The sequence below is a fragment of the Phalangium opilio genome, unplaced genomic scaffold, assembly GCF_054372755.1.
Source record: "Phalangium opilio isolate 3A_F unplaced genomic scaffold, DU_Popi_V2 ptg000209l_1, whole genome shotgun sequence".
NCBI lineage: Eukaryota > Metazoa > Arthropoda > Arachnida > Opiliones > Phalangiidae > Phalangium > Phalangium opilio.
In genome coordinates, this window is record NW_028324217.1 from 4,959,632 (window position 1) to 4,981,274 (window position 21,643).

The 21,643-nt window shown below is 36.3% G+C and overlaps 1 protein-coding gene and 1 long non-coding RNA gene across 2 annotated transcripts; both read right to left on the reverse strand.

The window, feature by feature from the left end:
- Nucleotides 1–3,960: 3,960 nt before the first annotated feature.
- LOC149618585 (uncharacterized) lies at nucleotides 3,961–12,337 on the reverse strand. Its single transcript, XR_016375495.1, has 3 exons — nucleotides 12,130–12,337; nucleotides 11,975–12,072; nucleotides 3,961–4,125 (listed from the first exon to the last, which is right to left on the reverse strand). It is a non-coding gene; the product is annotated as an uncharacterized LOC149618585 (long non-coding RNA).
- A 7,144-nt stretch (nucleotides 12,338–19,481) lies between these two features.
- RpL38 (ribosomal protein L38) lies at nucleotides 19,482–21,403 on the reverse strand. Its single transcript, XM_089855284.1, has 5 exons — nucleotides 21,257–21,403; nucleotides 20,885–20,914; nucleotides 20,348–20,408; nucleotides 19,831–19,953; nucleotides 19,482–19,571 (listed from the first exon to the last, which is right to left on the reverse strand). Exons 2-5 carry the CDS (start codon nucleotides 20,885–20,887, stop codon nucleotides 19,546–19,548), a joined length of 213 nt encoding a protein of 70 aa, XP_089711410.1. The 5' UTR covers nucleotides 20,888–20,914; nucleotides 21,257–21,403; the 3' UTR covers nucleotides 19,482–19,545.
- Between the last annotated feature and the right edge of the window lie 240 nt (nucleotides 21,404–21,643).

Here is a 21,643-nt window from a genome sequence, read left to right on the forward strand (position 1 = left end):
TTTTCAAAACATTCACTATTTTGTTTTAGGTGAATTCGGAGGGGTAAAAAATTGTCCAAGGGCACAGTCTAGTGACCCCTATTCTCTATAGGAAAAGCTCACTCATTTGCTATCGCTTGCATGCATAGGGTTACTGTTTGCTCTTATGACGGTATAAGGCGTTAGAGAGTCGAGACCTAACCGTTAAGAGACCCAAGTGAAACTAAAATTATCAGGCATAAAGGATAGTGATCGTCTGCGTCATTGTATGTTGTAGAGCTCGGCATTTTCGATCAATTATCCACTTTATTTTATCTTTATCCATACCCGAAAATTATCCTCAGAACTTACATGTTAAATCGTATTGTAATCCACAAATTTGTTTATAAATAATCGGTTATCCACCAATTTGTGGATAATTGATCGAAAATGCCGAGCTCTATAATGTTGTTAATGTTATTAAGTTTGTTAACCCTGTTTAAAGTCACAAATTATGGGAAAATCAACCACTAATATTTGGTGGTACTTTAATAGATCTACTAAAGATGGCAAAATAACTGGAGAATGTTTTAAATCTTTAAAAGTTAGATAAATTGACTCAAAGCTCACATAACTGCTAGTTTTATATTTTTCCGATTAGCGGAAAATTTTCCGCGAAGAGGGAAATTTTCCGGAAAAATTTCCGGAAAATTTTCCGCGTTTTATTTTTCCGGAAAATTTACAACCCTACTAACAACTAACACTTGGGTTTCGAAACTCGATATTTATTTCAACTGTGTGCTTTGGGAATAAAGTAAATAGTAAGCTTATGAACGAAAGTTTATAAGATATGTTCCATAAATATGAAACTTCATATACTTCGTAATGCTAGAGACTAACAGCTCGAGCTAGTTCGAGAACAACAAGCGAGAATTGACTACACTCGGTATTGCACTAAATCTTCCTATTTAGACTGCACTAAGCCTTTGACAGCGCCTCACCAGGCGTCGCTTTACGAAAACCTATGACCATGGATGAAGAATGCGCGTGAGGAAATTTGTTTTCGCGCTATAGGGTCGGCAACTCCCGATCTCGAGCGACAGCTTATTCTGTATATACTCTGTTACAACATCGGTTGTCAGCACGCGCAAAGCTAGGTCTCTATGTAACCTAGCTTTGTACGTGCTGTCAAGAGACGAAAAACTCGCGGATATTAAAATCCTGAAGATCCTGAAGTTTTTTGGTCTCTTGACAGCACGTACAAGGCTACGTTACATAGAAACCTAGCTTTGCGCGTGCTGACAACCGATGTTGTAACAGAGTATATACAGAATAAGCTGTCGTTCGAAAAAGGGAGTTGCCGATCCTGTAGAGTGAAAACAAATTTCCTCACGCGCATTCTTCATCCATGCTATGACCTAAGTCACTTCATGACGAGCTCTCAGTAACCAGTGACAAACTTATGGAACATATTTATTATAACATATTTTGTGATCTTTCATAAATTGCTAATAAGTTCGAATAAGTAAGGTTCTCTTTGTACGACGCGTGCGACGAGAAATTTTTCTGGTTCTAGACTTTGGTTTTTTAAGACAGTTACTAATTATCTTGACAATAACTTCGAGAATAAGCGATATGATTCCCAGTAAATTTCCATAAATCCATATCATGAATGAAATTGATACTTCTTCAATATTAATTGGATTATATCCATCTTGGTTTTTAATTCTGAATAAAAAGCGTTTCACTTTCAAATTTATATTTCGTTGAATAGGATCGGCCTGTTGAGTTTCCACAAAACGTTGACTTCTACGAGAGAAGAAAATAATTTCCATAAGTAATTTTAAAAAGTATTTAAGTTGAAAGATACTTGATTAGCAGTTTTCTTTGCATTCATTTCACTTAAACTAGATCACTGCGAGTTGCTTTGGGGATTTAATGTTGTGCTAAACGTGGGATTTCTTAAACAACTTACAGATTGTCAATATGCTTTCTGATATGAAAAGGAATTCGTTTACTGAAGAGCAAACATCTTGATTCGAGGTAATAAAATCGTTTTCCCAAATAGACTTTCTTTTTCTCCTTTAACAGTGTTTGTTTAATGTATTCAATGATTATGAATATAATATTGGAGTTGTCCACAATTGCAACTTTCCCATCAATAAACATTTTTAAAACATCTGGAGTTATCTCAGTTCCACCTTTCACTTTTAGTCGGTTTTTAATTTCAAAATATTGTTTCTCATCACTTTCCTACGCATGAAAAAAATTCTGTTATTGGGTCCCTGACGGGAAAAGTTTGAAAGCGTGTGATTGATGGTCAATTGACCACTTCGATGTAACTAAGAGGGAAAGACACTGGTAAAACTCTGCTCTCCATCTCGTTTTTTGGCGCCTTACGGATGACAATGTATCAACCCCCTTGTACGTCCCGATCCTGAGGGTTGCCTACCCCATTTTTAAACGTCGAATGTCCGTTTTCTGGCTCAACTTGTTAAACTGGGACGGGGGAAAAGCAGAATTGGAAGAGGCATGTCATCCCCCCACGTCTATGCGTGCACCCCTGGTGGATAGTACTTTAAAATATTGCCAATTGTGGGTTTGTGAAGAGTTCTTATTTCGAATTGTTTAATTTGGTTCATACCATAAATATTGGGTAGAAGACGGAGGTGTTCCGAATTATGGTAGCTAAATGTGGAACAGCCAAAATATCATCGAACGAGTTGACTAGAAACGTTTCAGAAACTGATAAAACACTTTTCAAACTACCAGAGCAAGCTTTAATAATAACAGATGAACCCAAAAACCATCCTGCCAGCAAAAATTTCATGGAACTTGATTTAACTTTTAAATTAGACACTGAAAAATAAGTCTTAAGATTAATAATAATGAAAAACATGCTTTGAAATAATGAATGAAATATGACCTAACAAACATTGTTATATGTCATAAAACATTTTCGACTAAAAATTGCCAAAGAACATCCCCATAAAATAAATTTAACTGAATATTTTTGGAAGATACGTTTTGACAGAAGTGGTATGATACTAGAAGTATTGAGCTAACCAAATTCTTCACTCGGCATTAGTGAAAAGACTTGATAAAACACAAACGGTTGGCCCTCTAGTGGCGGTTTCAGAATTTTTCCCTCCAAAACGTGAGACGCTCGCGGTGGTAGACGGCCGAACTAGATTCAAGGAGCCGGGTCCGTGTTCGGCGGCTTTAGGTTGAGGGGAAGGGGGTAAGAAATGTTTTTGGAACTCGACCAATTTTTCTCTCTCTAGTTTTAGCGCGTGGGAAGCGGCATAAAATCCTCAAATTTGTTCACTAGTGCCAGGATCTATTACCAATGCTAGAGCCCTTCACTTCTAGTCTCATACCACTTCTGGTTTTGATAATGATTTTAATGTAATTTTATCAATCTAAAGCTATTAAACAAATGGTTGTCTTGCCATTTCATTCTCACGTTACTATTACCACTCTGAAAAATAATAGAATAGTAAAACCACAAATGTTTCCAAATGGATTTCCTAGATTTTGCAACACGAGTACGAACATCCTTGTTTTCAATGTAAAATGCCAAAGTAGAAAGTGCCACGATTGTGATTAAACCGATGTAAATAATGTGTACTCTTAACAATGAATACACGTTTCTGCTATCACTTTCCTTGGACTCTACGCATGTTGCAATGAGTGTTTCACTGTACCCCACACTATGAGTGAAATGGTAGGAGGTGACGGATTTTGGTTGCGGTGAAAACAGGATCGGAATTGTATCTATAAACTTCGTAACGCAAATTAGCTTTAGAGATATTTGGCAATTGCGAAGCATTGTACAGGGGATACATGTATTTTTAACGAAGTAGAATAAGTAACCGGGGTTGCCACGGAATTTCCAGTTATAGGAGAACTGTTATTCCAGCTTATTTAAAAATACATTTATTCCTGATAATACCAAATGGTTTACCTTTTTCATGAAATTGTATTTTCTCTACCTGTGGATTAAATTACTTACCCCTTTACGAATTGCATCAACAAAGAAGGGTATTGTGGCAAGTCCAGTGGTATTTGTTTCGGATACTTTTGACAAAACTGAATGTGTATTTTGATAGGAAAGTCTAAAACCAGTAAGCAACATTACGTAACTTAAGTTCAATTTTAAAGTAGCTATAAAAAATATAATTTTGATTCGCATTTTTATCAGTTAAATGATTTTTGGGAATTTAGTTGTAATACACAATTAGTATTACCAGAAGGGAATAAGAGAGAAGGGACACACTTTATATCTCCATAATGCTTTACACTCGTAACAACAGTCTTACTAACCTCAAATCAACTACCCTTCACTGATTGGCTATCTAACTTCTGTCTTAGCTGTGACGTCACATAAGAAGGTGACGTCTCGGTTGACGAATAAAAAGTAGTTTTGTCTACAACTTTACATTGAAGGAGATAAAAATGGCCGAATTTCATGTTGATAAATGAAATCAAGCTGTGCAATTAATTTAGATGCACGGGAATTGAGAACATACCAAAATCAGATAATTTGAAGGTAAAAAATAGATGAAAACTAATTATTCTGAATTAATATTCAAAAAAAAAAATAATTATTTTCAATAAAATACATACTTCAAGTTATAATTACACAAGAACGAAACATCGACAGCCCTAAGCCTTTGGAGAATGAAAATCTAGCAGACAAATAGGCCGCCTGATACCGCGTGGAACTTAAGGAACTATATTTGCAGTAAATTGGTTAAAAGCTGTGTACTTGCGCAAAGTTTTCGCGGTTTTCTTGAGGTTGGTCGGACTCTCGTTACCAAAGCAGGCTCTAATGTCTCCCTTCTCTCTTATTCTATGAGAGCGGTAGCTCTCTTAGATAAGACTTCATACTGCTCTTAATGTATAAGGAGGGTTTTTTGTTTGGATGTAGTTTTTACCTCTCCGAGTGACGTATGTCACGGAGAGGTTCTGTAACGATCGTGTGTGTCTGTTTGTTTGTTACCTCTCCGAGTGACGTATGTCACGGAGAGGTTCTGTAACGATCGTGTGTGTCTGTTTGTTTGTTTGTTTGTGTGTGTGTTTGTTTGTGTGTCTGTTGTTACACCCACGTGACCGCGTTCGCAATTTCCAAATCGGAGCAAACGTGTTCGCCATTTCCGAACTGCATTCACAGTCACGGAAATAGCTCCTCTACTTGAGTTCTCACACCACCATCTTCTGGTCTTTGTCCATTCAACACGGACACCAAACTGTACATACTGCCTTCTAATCACCATTATCTTCTGGTCCTCGTCCATTCCACTTGGACACCAGTCTGTACATACTAGCTTCTAATCACCACCATCTTTTGGTCTTCGTCCATCCCACATGGACACCGGTCTGTACATACTGGCTTCTAATCACCACCATCTTCTGGTCTTTGTCCATCCCACTTGGACACCAGTCTGTACACCTGGCTTCTACACCACCATCTTCTGGTCTTGGTTTTTGTCCATCCCACATGGACACCAGTCTGTACACCTGGCTTCTACTCCATCGTCATCGTTGGGTTTAAGACATTCGCGGCGATCAGCTAGGGTTACGAGAAACGTCTAGCCTCCCTAGGGTGGGTTGTCCACCAAAGGTTTTCGCAATTGCGGTTGTTCTTGCTTTTAGCTGTAGTTCGACACCCTTATATACCACCTATTTGAGTAAGGCAAAGCAACCGGCGTATGCTTCATTTCAAACGCCAATATTAGTCAAGTCTCTCAAGAATGTTTAATTGTTCTTTTTTAAAACGATGTAACGTTCAATAAGGCGAATAACTAACGAAGAAAATATTAAATAATAATTATATTTATTTTAATATTTAAGATAATCTTGTTTCTCAATTCAAAATTAGTACGAAAAGGGTTGAAAAGCTGTCTATTTGATTGTCTGTGTGTGTCCGTCCGTTGTTACACTAGTGCGCCACGTTAGAAGTTCGTTTTGTTTTGATGTGTAAAGAAATCCTTCAGAACCATAATATTCCCTTTATCCTTAATATAAAGTGAATATGTGGAAATATTTTTCGTAATTATGATGCATTTAGTACTTTTGTAGCTTTAAAGCTCTGTTTCATTTTGATATTCCAAAGATTTATTTTAATATTATTATTTGAAATGGCTGTTTATATATTACTTAAGCTATACTACATCTGTATATAGAATAATTCTTGGTTTAGTGATTTCATGAAGGAAGCTAAGCCCTAAACTCCGGCGGGTATATCTAGTATTACCCTCAATAGGCTTATGCTATGTTCACACTTGCACGGGAAACGGTTGAAAACTCGTCTGCCCAACCAGTTTTGAAACACTCTTTAATGGTAGTTCGGAGCGATTTCAATTGCCTCGGTTCACACCAGGCTGGGAAATAGCACACTTCCTCTGGTCCAAAACCAGTTTATTAATTGCTTGGACTAGTTTTTTAATTCAAAAAGTGGAGGTTACTGGTCCTCGGGACCAGTTTATTAATTGCAAATCTATTGGAGAACAAAGGCTGGGACCAGTCCGGAGACCAGTTAATTATTTCGGGGACTAGAGGGGTCACTGGTCCCAAGGACTAGTTTAAAAAATATCCTTATTTCCCAGCCTGGTTCACACTCTAAGACGATTCTGTTAGTGCTGTTTGCTTATCATTTCGTTGGTGTTGTCTGCTAAGGCCGGAGAAAATACACTTAATACTAGTCTCACCCCAGGTGAAATATCCCTGAAAACTACAAACTAGCTTCCAAAGCCGCTTTAAGTTGGTTCGCGAAGCAACTTCAAGAAACCGCGTTTGTAATTAGCTTCTCGAGTATCAGTTTTGTTCACACCTAACTTTGGAAGCGATTTGAGTCGCTTCGAACCGGTTTCCCATGTAAGTGTGAACGTGGCTTTAGTGAACTAAAGAGTAAATAATTGAGGCCTGAAGTGAAGCAAACTTTGGGTTTTGATTTTCGTGTCTGAAATGAAGAGACAACAACGGTTCAGAGTGAGCCGAAAGTTAAATACACTCTTAAATAATCAGGTTAAGGTTTTATAATAGAAGAGAAGATCATGGTGGCAATTAGATTAGTAGGGCTAAGCTACAGAGCTTTGAATCTCTTTATGGTGCGCATTGACTATCAGTGCGTCTAGCTACAATTTAGCTTTGGTATTATTTAACGTTAACACTCATGTTGGCAAACTAAGAATATTGTTGAGGTGAGACGAGACGATAGTGTTTACACTGCTAACCAGTTGTGAATGTAGTTATCAGAATATACGGTAAACAGCTGAAGCGTAGGCTTCATTTCCTGTTCTTTTCCCCATTGACTGATTTCCATGTGTCCAAGATTTACTCTTATTGTATGTAAAATGTCGTCTGGTTTACTGTATATTCGCTATGCTTGGAATACTGCTTCAATATTTCATAAATTTTACTTCAAAAAAGAGAAATAATTCCACATATAGGTAAATAACTTTGTAGTAGTAGACCTCTTGACTCGGAGAGGTAATATTTTGGTTTTCCCAACTTGTTTTTGTATTGTACTAATTGGTTCAAAAAAAATCCACTGAACTACAATTCGGACCCTTAATATGTGGTTAAAATTTCAGAGAGATCCATTAATTAGTTTATTTTATAAAAAATAAAGTTGCTAAGGGTGGTTTTCATTTCCATAAAATTAATCACAGATTTTGACGAAAAACTGGAAATTTCCCATAGAAATAACGTGGGAAATTTTCCAAAGTTACAAATTTTGTCCATACCCTTACAAAAATAACTATACGTTAGATAGATTTGAAAACGGTCTTAAATGAAAGCCCCATATCCATAGTTGGCGCCTATTTTTTTTCATCAAGAAAAATTAAGTTTAAGTACTGTTTTTCATAGTTTTAATTACATGCTCCGACTTACGTGGTTTACCCTGAAACTATGGAACCTGCGACATTTTAGCATGAGTAATGTAGTGTATGAAGCGAGTTTGGTCGTTTTACCGCGGTTATAGTCAAATTCTTGGAACAAATAGCTAGCTTAATGGACATTTTATCTTTTCTCTGTTTAGGTTAAAGCTATTTAAACTTGATTACCTTGTGGGTGCTTGTAGGTACTTGTGGGTGCTTGTAGGTACTTGTGGGTACTTGTGGGTGCATGTAGGTACTTGTGGGTGCTTGTGGGTGCTTGTCGGTACTTGTTGGTGCTTATGGGTACTTGTTGGTACTTGTAGGTGCTTGTGGGTACTTGTGGGTGCTTGTAGGTACTTGTTGGTTCTTGTGGGTACTTGTAGGTACTTGTGGGTTCTTGTGGGTACTTGTAGGTACTTGTGGGTTCTTGTGGGTACTTGTAGGTACTTGTGGGTTCTTGTGGGTACTTGTAGGTACTTGTGGGTGCTTGTGGGTGTTTGTAGGTACTTGTGGGTGCTTGTGGGTGTTTGCAGGTACTTGTGGGTGCTTGCAGGTACTTGTGGGTGCTTGTAGGTACTTGTGGGTGCTTGTAGGTACTTGTGGGTGCATTTAGGTACTTGTGGGTACTTGTGAGTGCTTGTAGGTACTTGTGAGTGCTTGTGGGTACTTGTGGGTGCTTGTGGGTGCTTGTAGGTACTTGTGGGTGCTTGTGGGTGCTTGTAGGTACTTGTGGGTGCTTGTAGGTACTTGTGGGTACTTGTGAGTGCTTGTGGGTACTTGTGGGTGCTTATAGGTACTTGTGGGTGCTTGTAGGTACTTGTGAGTGCTTGTAGGTACTTGTGGGTGCATGTAGGTACTTGTGGGTTCATGTAGGTACTTGTGGGTACTTGTGAGTGCTTGTAGGTACTTGAAGGTACTTGTGAGTGCTTGTAGGTACTTGTGGGTACTTGTGAGTGCTTGTAGGTACTTGTGGGTACTTGTAGGTACTTGTGGGTGCTTGTAGGTACTTGTGGGTGCTTGTAGGTGCTTGTGGCTGTTTGTAGGTGCTTGAGGGTGTTTGTAGGTGCTTGTGGGTTTTTGTAGGTGCTTGTGGGTGTTTGTAGGTACTTGTGAGTGCTTGTAGGTACTCGTAGGTACTTGTGGGTGTTTGTAAGTACTTGTAGGTACTCGTAGGTACTTGTGGGTGTTTGTAAGTACTTGTGGGTGTTTGTAAGTACTTGTAGGTACTCGTAGGTACTTGTGGGTGCTTGTAGGTACTTGTGGGTTCTTGCCCCGGGTACTTGTGGGTTCATGTAGGTACTTGTGGGTTCATGTAGGTACTTGTGGGTGTTTGTAAGTACTTGTAGGTACTCGTAGGTACTTGTGGGTGCTTGTAGGTACTTGTAGGTACTCGTAGGTACTTGTGGGTGCTTGTAGGTACTTGTGGGTTCTTGCCCCGAGTACTTGTGGGTGCTTGCTCCGGGTACTTGTGGGTGCTTGCTCCGGGTACTTGTGGGTGCTTGCCCCGGGTACTTGTGGGTGCTTGCCCCGAGTACTTGTGGGTGCTTGCTCCGGGTACTTGTGGGTGCTTGCCCCGGGTACTTGTGGGGGCTTGCCCCGGGTACTTGTGGGGGCTTACCCCGGGTACTTGTGGGTGCTTGCCCCGAGTACTTGTAGGTACTTGTGGGTGCTTGTGGGTGCTTGTAGGTACTTTTGGGTGCTTGTAGGTACTTCTGGGTACTTGTGGGTGCTTGTAGGTACTTCTGAGTGCTTGTGGGTGCTTGTAGGTATTTTGGGTGCTTGTAGGTATTGTGGGTATTTGTAGGTATTTGTAGGTACTTGTGGGTGCTTGTAGGTACTTGTGGGTGCTTGTAGGTACTTGTGGGTGCTTGTAGGTACTTGTGGATGCTTGTAGGTACTTGTGGGTGCTTGTAGGTACTTGTGGGTGCTTGTAGGTACTTGTGGGTACTAGTAGGTACTTGTGGGTACTTGTGGGTGCTTGTAGGTACTTGTGGGTGCTTGTGGGTACTTTTGGGTAGATGCTTTGCCCGGGTGCTTGTAGGTGCTTGTGGGTAGGTGGAATTTTTAGGGGGGCGCCTCGCGTTTCAATAAATGATTGTAAAAATGTATTATTCTAATTACAATAAGAATACAAACTTTTAATGATTTACGTTTTATTTTCGAAGTATCATTATAAATAAATGTCTGATTGAGCTAAAGTTATGGTCCCCTTTATATATGTTTCTGCTTAGTGCAGATTTTGAAAATGTAAAACAGTTTCTTAACATTCTTATAGTCTGTCAAACGAAAGAAGAGCCCTGAGAAATTTGTCCAAATTGGTGTCGCCACCATCGATCCCATAGTACTTTATCAACTTGTTTTGTTTTGTCAATTGTCGTCTGTAATATAGTCTGCTATTATGTCATTAAAATATATTGCAATGCTAGTTCAACAAAGATAAAACTGGTGTCTTGTCGTTAATTTTGTTTTATATTCTTTAATACTGGATTATCGTAAAAAACCATGAAACATAAACATATTAAATATATATTGCAAAATGTATTGGTTCTATTGCGATTAAGCCTATCTGTTTATAGCAGACTATATTACAGATGACTATTGACAAAACAAAACAAGTTGATAAAGTACTATGGGGTCGATGGTGGCGACACCAATTTGGACAAATTTCTCAGGGCTCTTCTTTCGTTTGACAGACTATAATTAAAATGAAGACTGAAGGAACAGATATTAATCAAAAATGTCTTGATTAGAATCAAGACCTAAAAAGTATCGATAAGACTGAGGTTATCACTTGTCTGAATGATCAGATATTAATTTTTCTTTTTAATTGAAACTTAAATGCATGCTTAAGAAAAAACAACGTTCCATTACCGTTTTCCGTTGAAATAAATTATTTTACTGGTAATCAATTTCAAAAATTTACTTATCTCGGCTTTTCGACCACAATTCCATTCCCCGAAAACATTTTATCATTACATTAATTACTTTTGGGAGATAACGTGTCAAAATAGCCTATAAAAGAAGAAAAAACTGTAATAGCGGTCTGTATAGCCATGATAACAACCTTTTAAAAGTTGCAAGCACTATATAACCCTTTCGAGAGTAACTGGACCTGAGCAAACTATAGCTTAACCTGCTACTAATACGACCAGAGAGAATTGATGTAATCTGGAGTTGAAATTTCATCATGTGCGACCTGCGGCCCTGAAACTCTCCTATAGTCCCAATGTGTGTAGAACATAATTTTTTCGCTGTTATCTGCCAAAATCAATCTTTCTAGATAGTGCCGCCTGCTCACTTGAATTTTTCACGATATAATAAGGTTTGAATGAACAAAATTCTAGATTACTATTTTCACTACTATGTCCCTCTGCTAACTTGAAGCAAACTTTCCTCTCTTTCTGCTGCTCATTACCGGTGCCATTCCCTTGACTTTCTGTTCGTTATAACTACTATCATGAATTTATTTATTTCAAACCAAAATATAAAAAAAATGGATTCTTTTTCCTTTTGTGCTACTTAGAATTTTCAAATGTATATAATGTTGTGCCGTGCCATATCAAATAGTCTCTAACCATTGTTAGAAACTAGAGATAGAAATTGGGCAGTAACACTGATCATGCCCTGAACTATGAGAAAGAACAATACGACGGTTGACTAAAGTACACTTGATATTACATCATTTTGCAAAACCGCGAGTAAAAATCTTACTGTCCCTACTCAATTTGGCGCCATTGGTTTTAGAATAATTAAAATGTTCCACTGCGAAGCGTGCCGGTCACAAATGGGGATGTAACGTCTTTAGGAACCTTTTAAAACGCAAAACCATACACGTACTCTCCCAAAAGTAATTAATGTAATGATAAAATGTTTTCGGGGAATGGAATTGTGGTCGAAAAGCCGAGATAAGTAAATTTTTGAAATTGATTACCAGTAAAATAATTTATTTCAACGGAAAACGGTAATGGAACGTTGTTTTTTCTTAAGCATGCATTTAAGTTTCAATTAAAAAGAAAAATTAATATCTGATCATTCAGACAAGTGATAACCTCAGTCTTATCGATACTTTTTAGGTCTTGATTCTAATCAAGACATTTTTGATTAATTTCCTTCTGGTATTACGTACGTACGTAACATTAGGTAAATTTAGTAGAATATATTGGGCGAATGACAACACCAAGTTGGAGGTTGTAAAACTTCCTCGAGTTTGAAATTTTTCGAAATATTTCTATATCGAAAGTGTAATTAACATTAAATTAAATTAGTAACCCAAAACGTAACATACCGAATCCAAAGAATATTTCAGAACATATTTTTCATCCGAAGTCATCGCAAATTGTATTTGCTTGGTTAAAATCAAAGAACGAAATACATTTCTTACTCGGTTCTAAAACCGTCGATTACCAATTGTCGCGATGCAAACTCGAATTTACGAAATAGTAATCAAAAACTTTGTAAGCTAGAGTTAGGTGCATGACGTGCAATTGTTTTACAAAAAAAATTCGTGTACGTTCAATTGTTTAGGGCAAACATTTTCTGAAAACTCCAAAATCGTTTAAAAGGGGAAATGAAGCTATACCCAGGTGTAAATATGGTAGATTTTTCATGTTTTTGATGTAGGACACGTGTTAACCCAATTTTACACGTGTTTAAACACTTGTATTTGCAGTCTTCAAAACACGAAATTATTCTGATTTAACACGTCAAAATATCCCATTTTATCATGTATGCCTCAACATCCAAGTTTATTTTTAACGCCATGTGATGGTTTACGTTTACAGTACTGGTGTGGCATCGATAAAATTGAACTCGTTCCGGATTTCACTATCCCTTAACAAGAAATAATATGAAACAATTACTTTTGATGCATTTTGTGGTCAGAATTTGACAATAAACAAGAATTTTTTTCAAGACTTGGTATTTAGAACTTCACAAACATCATTATAAAGCACTTATGTCAGTTTGCCATATTGATTTCGAACCAACGGCAAACACTTAACTTCCTTCGAAACACATTACACCAAGGATACTTTTAACTACGTATCCAGCATGCAACATATATAGAATACAGTTAAATATGGCTTTAATTTAAATATCCTTCATGAAAAAACGTAAAACTAATTGAACTACTCATTCAACATGACAGGGAGCCCACTCTTAAATTTAAATTACTTATAGGAAAAATAGGAATTTTTTTCCGGGATTATAGGATTTTATAGGAGAAAAAAATGTGTTTTTATAGGAAAATATAGGACTAAAAATGCTCATATATAATACAATTTTGGGGCTTAAACTATGTAGAAAAATCTCAAAAAATGAAAAATAACAAATTGGATTTTACTTTGAAAACTCGGAAGAACTTAATTAAAATATAATATAATTTATAAAAAATCCTAAATTCGGTGTCTATCCAAATGCGATCTCGATAAAAAAAAATCTAAATTTTGATAAATTTGATGCTAAACTATATGAAAACTTCGACTAAGTCAAAAATATAGGATAATATAGGACTTTTCATGAAATTATAGGATAATATAGGACTGGTTCAAAAATATAGGAATTTATAGGAATTATAGGACCGGTGGGCTCCCTGACATGATCAATTCATAGAACTTTCTGACATTGACTTGCCGTGAACAACAAAAAATTTACCGAAGAAAACTTGAAAATGGCATCCTGGGTAGGTGTAACATAGGTAAAACATAGTTGGATTTCTAATCAATAAATTTTCAGGGCTGTCTACGATGATTAATAAAAAAGCCTTGGAGAAAGACACGCACAAACCTTTTCAGACTGTCTGCAAACACTTGATAATCACATGGGACATTTATTTTTATATACTTTATTGAATTAATAATCGTACATAATAGCATAAACGCACAATCGCAATAATCTAGCCATCATTAGGTCCTTAATGAAACGTCTCCTCCTGCCCCCTTTCTATACGTCAGCGCCTTAGAGAGATCAGGCGCAAAAAATATAAGGCTAAAAACTGTTGGGTGGAATTTTTAGTTTATGGTCTCTTTTAATCATGGGCTTTTCTCACGCTATCTCCAACCAGGTTTTTATCCGATTCAAGAAGTTATATCTAGTATCTCAGAGAGAAGGTATAAATTCGCCAGATTTTCAGCTTTATCTCCAGTCCAAACGTAGGTCCGGAGTTAATCCCCGTCTCTAAATTACAACCAGCCAGCATCTCATTGGTTCTTGAAAACTCACGTCAGCGCGACGACGCGAGTGACGAAAATTAGTCATATTTTCCGACTGAGGAGAGGCGAAATAGCCCGGCGCCTCCTTTTACGTCCCCTCTTGTATTTTGAAAGGGGGGCTAGGACTATGGCGCGCGAATACTTAGACAACTTACACCTTCTCCCTAATAAACTAGACATCACTTCTTGTCAGAATCACATAATAATTTTCCACCCCGAACGCTGATGCTTTTACGTTTAGGAAAACAAATCAGGTCAAAAGACGAACAACTTTTTTCCCCATGGTTTATTAGCAGGCATGCTCTCCAGTGCACATTTTGTGGGAGACAATTACGGACCCAAAACCTCGCCAGCAATCCTCTGTATCATACTATGACTATAGCAAAGGGAAGGCTTTCACGGCGGTAGTGTCTCATTTAATTTAAAACCATGTTGTGTTGAGACTCATTTTAATCAGCAGTGGGACTTACAAATCCTCTATAGATCCTCTTTAGACATATAACATTAACAGGGCTCCCACCAAAATCCCAAAAATAAATAGGGGAAAAAGGGACTTTTCACGATAAAAATAGGGTAAAATAGGGACCTAAATTCTAAAAGTAGGAACCAAAAAGGGACCACTGGTAAAACAAAGTGATATCTAAGAGACTTGATACTGGCTCTAATGTATAAGGAAAGTGTTTTTGATTAGAAGTAACTACTTTCGTATCATGTTTACTGTTTTTTAAAAAATCCACTGAACTAGAATTTGGACCTTTAAAGGGTTCGTACAAAATTTTTGGAATGAAATTCCCTGACTTTTCCAGGTTTTCCCTGACTAACTTGAACAAATTTCTCTGACCATTTGTAATAACGTACATGTCGAACATATATGAAAACCAGTCTAAATTCAGACGAATAATATTTTGCACGAGTTGTTATTGTTATAAAAATTAGCCAATTAATTCGTTTAAATTTAACATTAAGTAAATCATAAATAACCGGAGCGAGCGAAGCGAGCTCCGCAAATTTGGGGCTCTGGTCAAATCTCAGATAAGACATTTTCAGGTCACCCTTATAGTTTTTCTGAGGTTTATAAAAATAGGGTGATTTAAGGACCGAATACCAATTTTAGGGTAGATTAAGGACCTTGTAGGAAAATAGGGACTTTAGGGACCTGGTGGGAGCCCTGCATTAATGGTAAATCATGAACTTAAGACTTTATTCAATCAATAATCATACATAATACAAAAATTTCATTCCTGCCAATTTCCAACTGTCAAGGCAATAAGTAAACATCGCCAGCAATCCTCTGTATCATACTAAGACTATAGCAAAGGGAAGGCTTTCACGGCGGTAGTGTCTCAAATAATTTAAAACCATGTTGTGTTGAGACTCATTTTAATCAGCAGTGGAACGTACAAATCCTCTATAGATCCTCTTTAGACATATGAACTTAATGGTAGATCACGAACTTAAGACTTTATTCAATTAATATTCATACATAATACAAAAATTTCATTCCAAAACAGTGTCAATTTCCAACTGTCAAGGCAATAAGTAGAAGTAGAAGAACAAGTACGAGACTTGAAAATTGGTGATAAAAATATAACTTTCACAGAATGTTGGTGTCCAGAAAGAAAACGTACCAGCCAAGAACTGTGGAAAAGGTACAGGAAAAAATGCCTGACAAGTGACAAGAACTTAAGACTTTATTCAATTAATATTCATACATAATACAAAAATTTCATTCCAAAACAGTGTCAATTTCCAACTGTCAAGGCAATAAGTAGAAGTAGAAGAAAAAGTACGAGACTTGAAAATTAGTGCTAAAAATATAACTTTCACAGAAGGCTGGTGTCTGGAAAGGAAAAAGTACCAGCCACGAACTGTGGAAAAGGTACAGGAAAAAATGCCTGACAAGATTGCATCCCTGAAAACGGGACTTTGTTTCCCCACCAGCAGGGACCTTTCACCATTTCAGACTCCAGGCGGTCTGGAGCCAAGGACTCCAAGGAGCAACTTAATGCCCATTCACATCTTAGATATCAACAGCAGATGCTAGAAAGAAAAGAAAATTTCCCAAAATTCAAGATCACATGATTTGGAAAATTTCAAATTTATTTACAAATGACTTTGCTTCAATCAGAAATTAAAACAATTGTAAGTCATAGATTTTTAAATCATAGAGCTGGGGTTTTCATCACTTGTGAAATTGTGCATTTTCTATACTTTTTAATAAAAATTTAGATTTTTTCTTACATAAGAGTATAGATGGTTGTCCGATAAGTGAAAAAATCGGCTGGACATGGTCTTCAATGCAAAATCTAAGGTAGAAAAGTAAAACTTAAAAAACCAGAAAATAAGGCTGCAAAAAATGTTATAGTGTCTAATATACATCAGAAATTAAAACATAGTTCATAGATTTATCAGTTATGCGTCTCATCATTAAAAATGTAATTTAAATACAGCCTTAATAGTTAAGACTAGTTACAGAAGATTTTATGCTTACCAAATAGAACATAATGTATTTTTTCATCCATTCAATCTTTACAGCTAATTGAAACAAAACAGAGAAAAACATTAAAATTACCAGCAATAGATGTAAATGATACAGAACATAGTTTTAAAGGCGCCCAAAATCGTTTATGAAGATATTTTAGCCCCTTTTTTGACCAATCAAACAATTTAAAATAAAGTATGCATACAGCAGACTTAGAAATAGCAGCACACGTCCACTGGTCCAAAACCAGTTTATTAATTGCTTGGACTAGTTTTTTTAATTCAAAAAGTGCATGGGGGTTACTGGTCCTCGGGACCAGTTTATTAATTGCAAATCTATAGGAGAACAAAGGCTGGGACCACTCCGGAGACCAGTTTATTATTTAGGACACTAGGGGGGGGTCACTGGTCCCAAGGACTAGTTTAAAAATGATCCTTATTTCTAAGTCTGCATCCAGTCCTCTTGGGAAACTATGTAATAAAGGCGTCGCCATCTAGTGGCAAAAAACTGCAGTTCGCGATTGATAAAAAGTGGGGGTTACTGGTCCTCGGGACCAGTTTATTAATAGACCCTTAAAGAAAATCGTTCAAATTTGTCAACGGTCTTTTAAGGATTGACAGAGCATTCTGGGTAATCAGTATATTAATCTGATTGGTTTAGACGGCTATGGTCCGATTTTGCGCAGTAGTGGCAAAGAAGTGTACTTTAAAAATTTAATGGCGGAACTTGGGAACTGATGTTTCAGGTGAAAGTGATTTAGGAACTGTTTTAGAGCAGATTTCGCTTTACCACAAGCTCAAATCGTAATTAACTAGTTGTTTTTCGCAATGGAGTCTCAAATCGTAGAAAGGTAAGGAGATTTCCAAAGCTTGCCATTGAAATTACACAGTTTTAGATTTTGGCAAAGGCTTAGTAAAGTTTTTTAAAATTGAAAGAGCATTCCACGAAACCTTTCGCCACTAGATGGCGTTGGTACTCTATTCGAAAAAATCCCGACTCGGCGATAAAAGGTGTCCAGCTTGTTTATTTTCTTTAAGGGTCTATTGCAAATCTATAGGAATAACAAAGGCTGGGACCACTCCGGAGACCAGTTTATTATTTAGGACACTAGGGGGGGGGGGTCACTGGTCCCAAGGACTAGTTTAAAAATAATCCTTATTTCTAAGTCTGCATCCAGTCCTCTTGGGAAACTATGTAATAAATGTGTCGCCATCTAGTGTCAAAAAACTGCAGTTCGCGATTGAATCTAAAATTCAAAATTGATCTTAAGTTACCAATTTTTAAACACTTCTAAACAGTCACTAGGGTGCTCAAAACATTCTCAAACGATTTTAAGGCATCAGAAATTAAAACATACGTCATAGAATTATCATTTTAATGTCTCATCATTTAGAAACTTAAACTTTAAAGAGTCTTTTTTAATTCTACAATGCATACCTTAACTGTAGAAGAATCATTCAGGTTTGGAACTGAATGATCACTGAACCAAACAGTACTACAAGCTTTTTAGTCTGCTGTAGATAGATAGCAGTGCTTGAATTGCACTTGCACATGAATAGCAACACTTGTCTACACACTATCATTTAAATTCTATAAAAAGGGTGAAAAATAAACATTAAAAAATGTACAATAACAATTATTGGTAGAGAAATACATAAAATCAACGTAGTTTCCATCAGAAATGTGTACAATTCTTTTCATTACGCTTCAAAGAGCTAGGTTTAGACAAAAACATCATTGGAAACTACGTAACTTCACATATCAGGGTTCGTACAAAATTTTTGGAATGAAATTCCTAGCTGACTTCTCCAGGTTTTCCCTGACAAAATTCCACAAATTTCCCTGACCATTTTCAATAATGTACATGGCGAACATATATGAAAACCAATCTAAATTCACTCAAATAATTTTTGCACGAATTATTGTTGTAAATAACTAGAGCGAGCGAAGCGAAGCGAGGTCCGCAAATTTGGTGCTCTGCTCAAGTCTCAGAAGGTCACCCTACTGTTATCCAGACTTTAAATTTCCCCCAATAATTTTTTCCCTGACTTTTAAGGTCCATTTTTAATTTCCCTGACATTTTAGTCCCATTTTCAACTTCCCTGACTTTTCCAGGTTTTCCAGGTCGTGTACGAACCCTGCATATATTACTAAAATCAATTTAAAACCCACCGAGAAGTGAAAATTCGAGATCCAGAGCACAATTTAGTGATTCAAATCATTATTTCAAAACAGATCGAGCAAGTGGCTTCAAGTTTCAATTAATAGACATGTTCCATGATTTTCCGTAAGTTAGGATTCTATAGAAAAAATATTACAAGTTACTAAAGGCAAAAATGACTCATTAAAAATCTACATAATTAATTTTCCTCAGTAAAGTTATTTAATTCTTTTCATTAAACTTCAAAGAGCTAGGTTTAGACTGAAACATCATTGGAAACTAATTAAACTCAAAATTAACTATCAATACATACCTAAAACACTAATGACACTTTAAAGTAACATCTTGAGCATAAATTCCTGCAAAAAACAGAACATTAATACCATGTCAAAGTTCATTAGTGATTATAGTTGCCACTTACCATAAAAGAAAGAAAAAAATAGTTTAATTAAGCCTAGAAGTGTGTTGATGCTAATTACTTTAGTGGGGTAATTAACTATAATATTAAGGGTTTGAGCATAATTAGTGATTAGAATTAAGTTGACTAAGGACTAAAATCGAAGTAATTTAATTAAAGATAGCTAGAAATGTAGTTAATAAAGGCTATTTTTCCCTGACATTTCCCTGACTTTTTAGGCACATTTTCAATTTCCCTGATTTTTCCCTGACCTTTTAGGCCCATTTTCAATTTCCCTGACTTTTCCAGGTTTTCCGGGTTGTGTACGAACCCTGATGAAGGATTGCACCTTCCCTTCCCCCCATGTTAAAAATTCGAAAACTAGTAATTAAAATGGTCCAAAAATAGAATTGTTTTTTAATTATTTTTTTTTAATGACGACAGAATACAGATCACTTCAATTCTTTAACTTGAAGACCTAAAAAACAATGGAGTGTTATTTAGAAAAGGAAATTTTAACAATACTAGACTGGAGTGAGCCAAGGTGAAGAAAATGCCCCTTCACAGCACACTATCCACATACTCTGTCTGAAAACTATGAATTATGTTTAATTGATCACAAAACTTCAGTTTGATGTTGAAGATAAACATAATTCTTCATATATGTTCACTTTCTTGACCCTGGCTACACTCAGTTTGTGGTTTGTAAAAAATAAATAAATAAAGAAGATAAAAACCTGGTGGTAGGGACTGTCTTAGCTTATCAGCCTTTTCCCTGTCTTGAATAACTAAGGTGTACAAATAACGACTGCATCGCACCTTGAACTTGTAGTTGTCTCTGTTCTTCTTAATCTTAACAGCTAAACAAATTATGCTTGTGTTACATTAACATATTTTAACATTACAAAAGCAAACAGCTACAAAAACACGTCAACTACATGTGCCTACTAATGGAGAATTAAATTGGGTTCCAGAACAGTATTAAAATAAAATGCGTGACGAAATTCATAAGAATTTAAGGTCTCTGTGATATGTATTAATTTATTTATAAATTAAGGGGTATTGGCAGTCTCTCACATTGGACTGTATTAGGATCAATTAGAAAATAACATAGGGTGCCACTAGTCAATTGAAATGTTAGTGTTTTGCTAACTAATCTGGGGTTGGTACTATAAGCTAACAGAAAAGATTATAACAATTGTTATTTAGCCACTTTGCAAAGAAGCAACCCATAACGAATCAAATACAACTTACATTTGGCATCCTTCCTCCTTGCCGTTAAAAGAAAGTCCTTAATTTCTTGAATTTGTTTTGGCTATAAAAGAAATTCAAAACCTCATTATAATAACAGTAAAATCTTTTAAAAGAAAGCTACAAATGGGACTACATAGTTCTAGCAAAGCAAATACTAAACACACAATCATGAAACAGAATCAAAGGGGGGGGGGGTTTAAAATATGTTAGATTAATACCTATGACATTGTTCTATGTATAAGAACAATCCCTCAAACTGTACTCTATTCAATCTAGCAAAACTCAGGAGGGAATTTCAACATGTTTTGTCGAGTTCCAGCTGAAGAATTGCGATTTTTCTAATTTCTAAATTCAAGGAACCAATGCTAGTTATCTATCTAGGTGGATAAATTAACCAAAAATGGGCACAAAACAAGAACCTGATCCCCCAGAGAAATATACACTTATATCCAATTAAACTTATGCTAATGGTCCAATAAGATGGATGGAAATAAACAGTTACTCATGCAATTACTAAAGTAATAGAAATATTCTTACCATTTTGCTTGGATTTTAATCCGTTCTTGCCTGAAAAGAGAAGGAACTAAATAAATTCACAGCAGATTTGAACAATAAGGATTTTACAATTATAGGAACAATTTTGTCGATAAATAATGTCCGAAAAAGTAAAAACTATTGACTTATTTAACGGTTAGGCTTTTAAGGTTAAGCATGCTTACAAATCTATATAGAAATATAGACCCCTTTGGTCCCTATCTCAGAAATTCAATACCACGCTAAGCCTTGGCTATATATTACACGTGAACAGGGGATAATTAACGACTGCAGTTAAATTAATTACAAATAACTACTCAGTAAATTCAAATGGACCTTAAATATTATATTACAGTAATTATTATAAATACATACCAAATATTAAATTAGATTTAGCCGGATTAAAATTACCAACGTTGACCGTCGGTTACGAGTTATCAAGCAGAAGAGCAAAGACTACCAGAGTTGCCAGATACGTTTTGCAGATCCCGCCCAACCCAAGCGGAAAGCAGCCCAAATTACCGCCCAAACAAAAATTTTGTTTTTCCAGAAAAGCGCCCAATTTCCGCCCAATACAGAAAGTCTTTTTAACAATAAGCCAGGTTATTAACTTACAATGTAAACACATTTAATAGACAATAATATCATAAACTTGTTTAGTTACAGTAGTTTCCCTGATACACTGTCCAGAGAATACGGTATTAACTTCGTTTTCATTTTTCAAATATCTCTTAGCTTAAAAATGTGTTCATTTTTTATTAG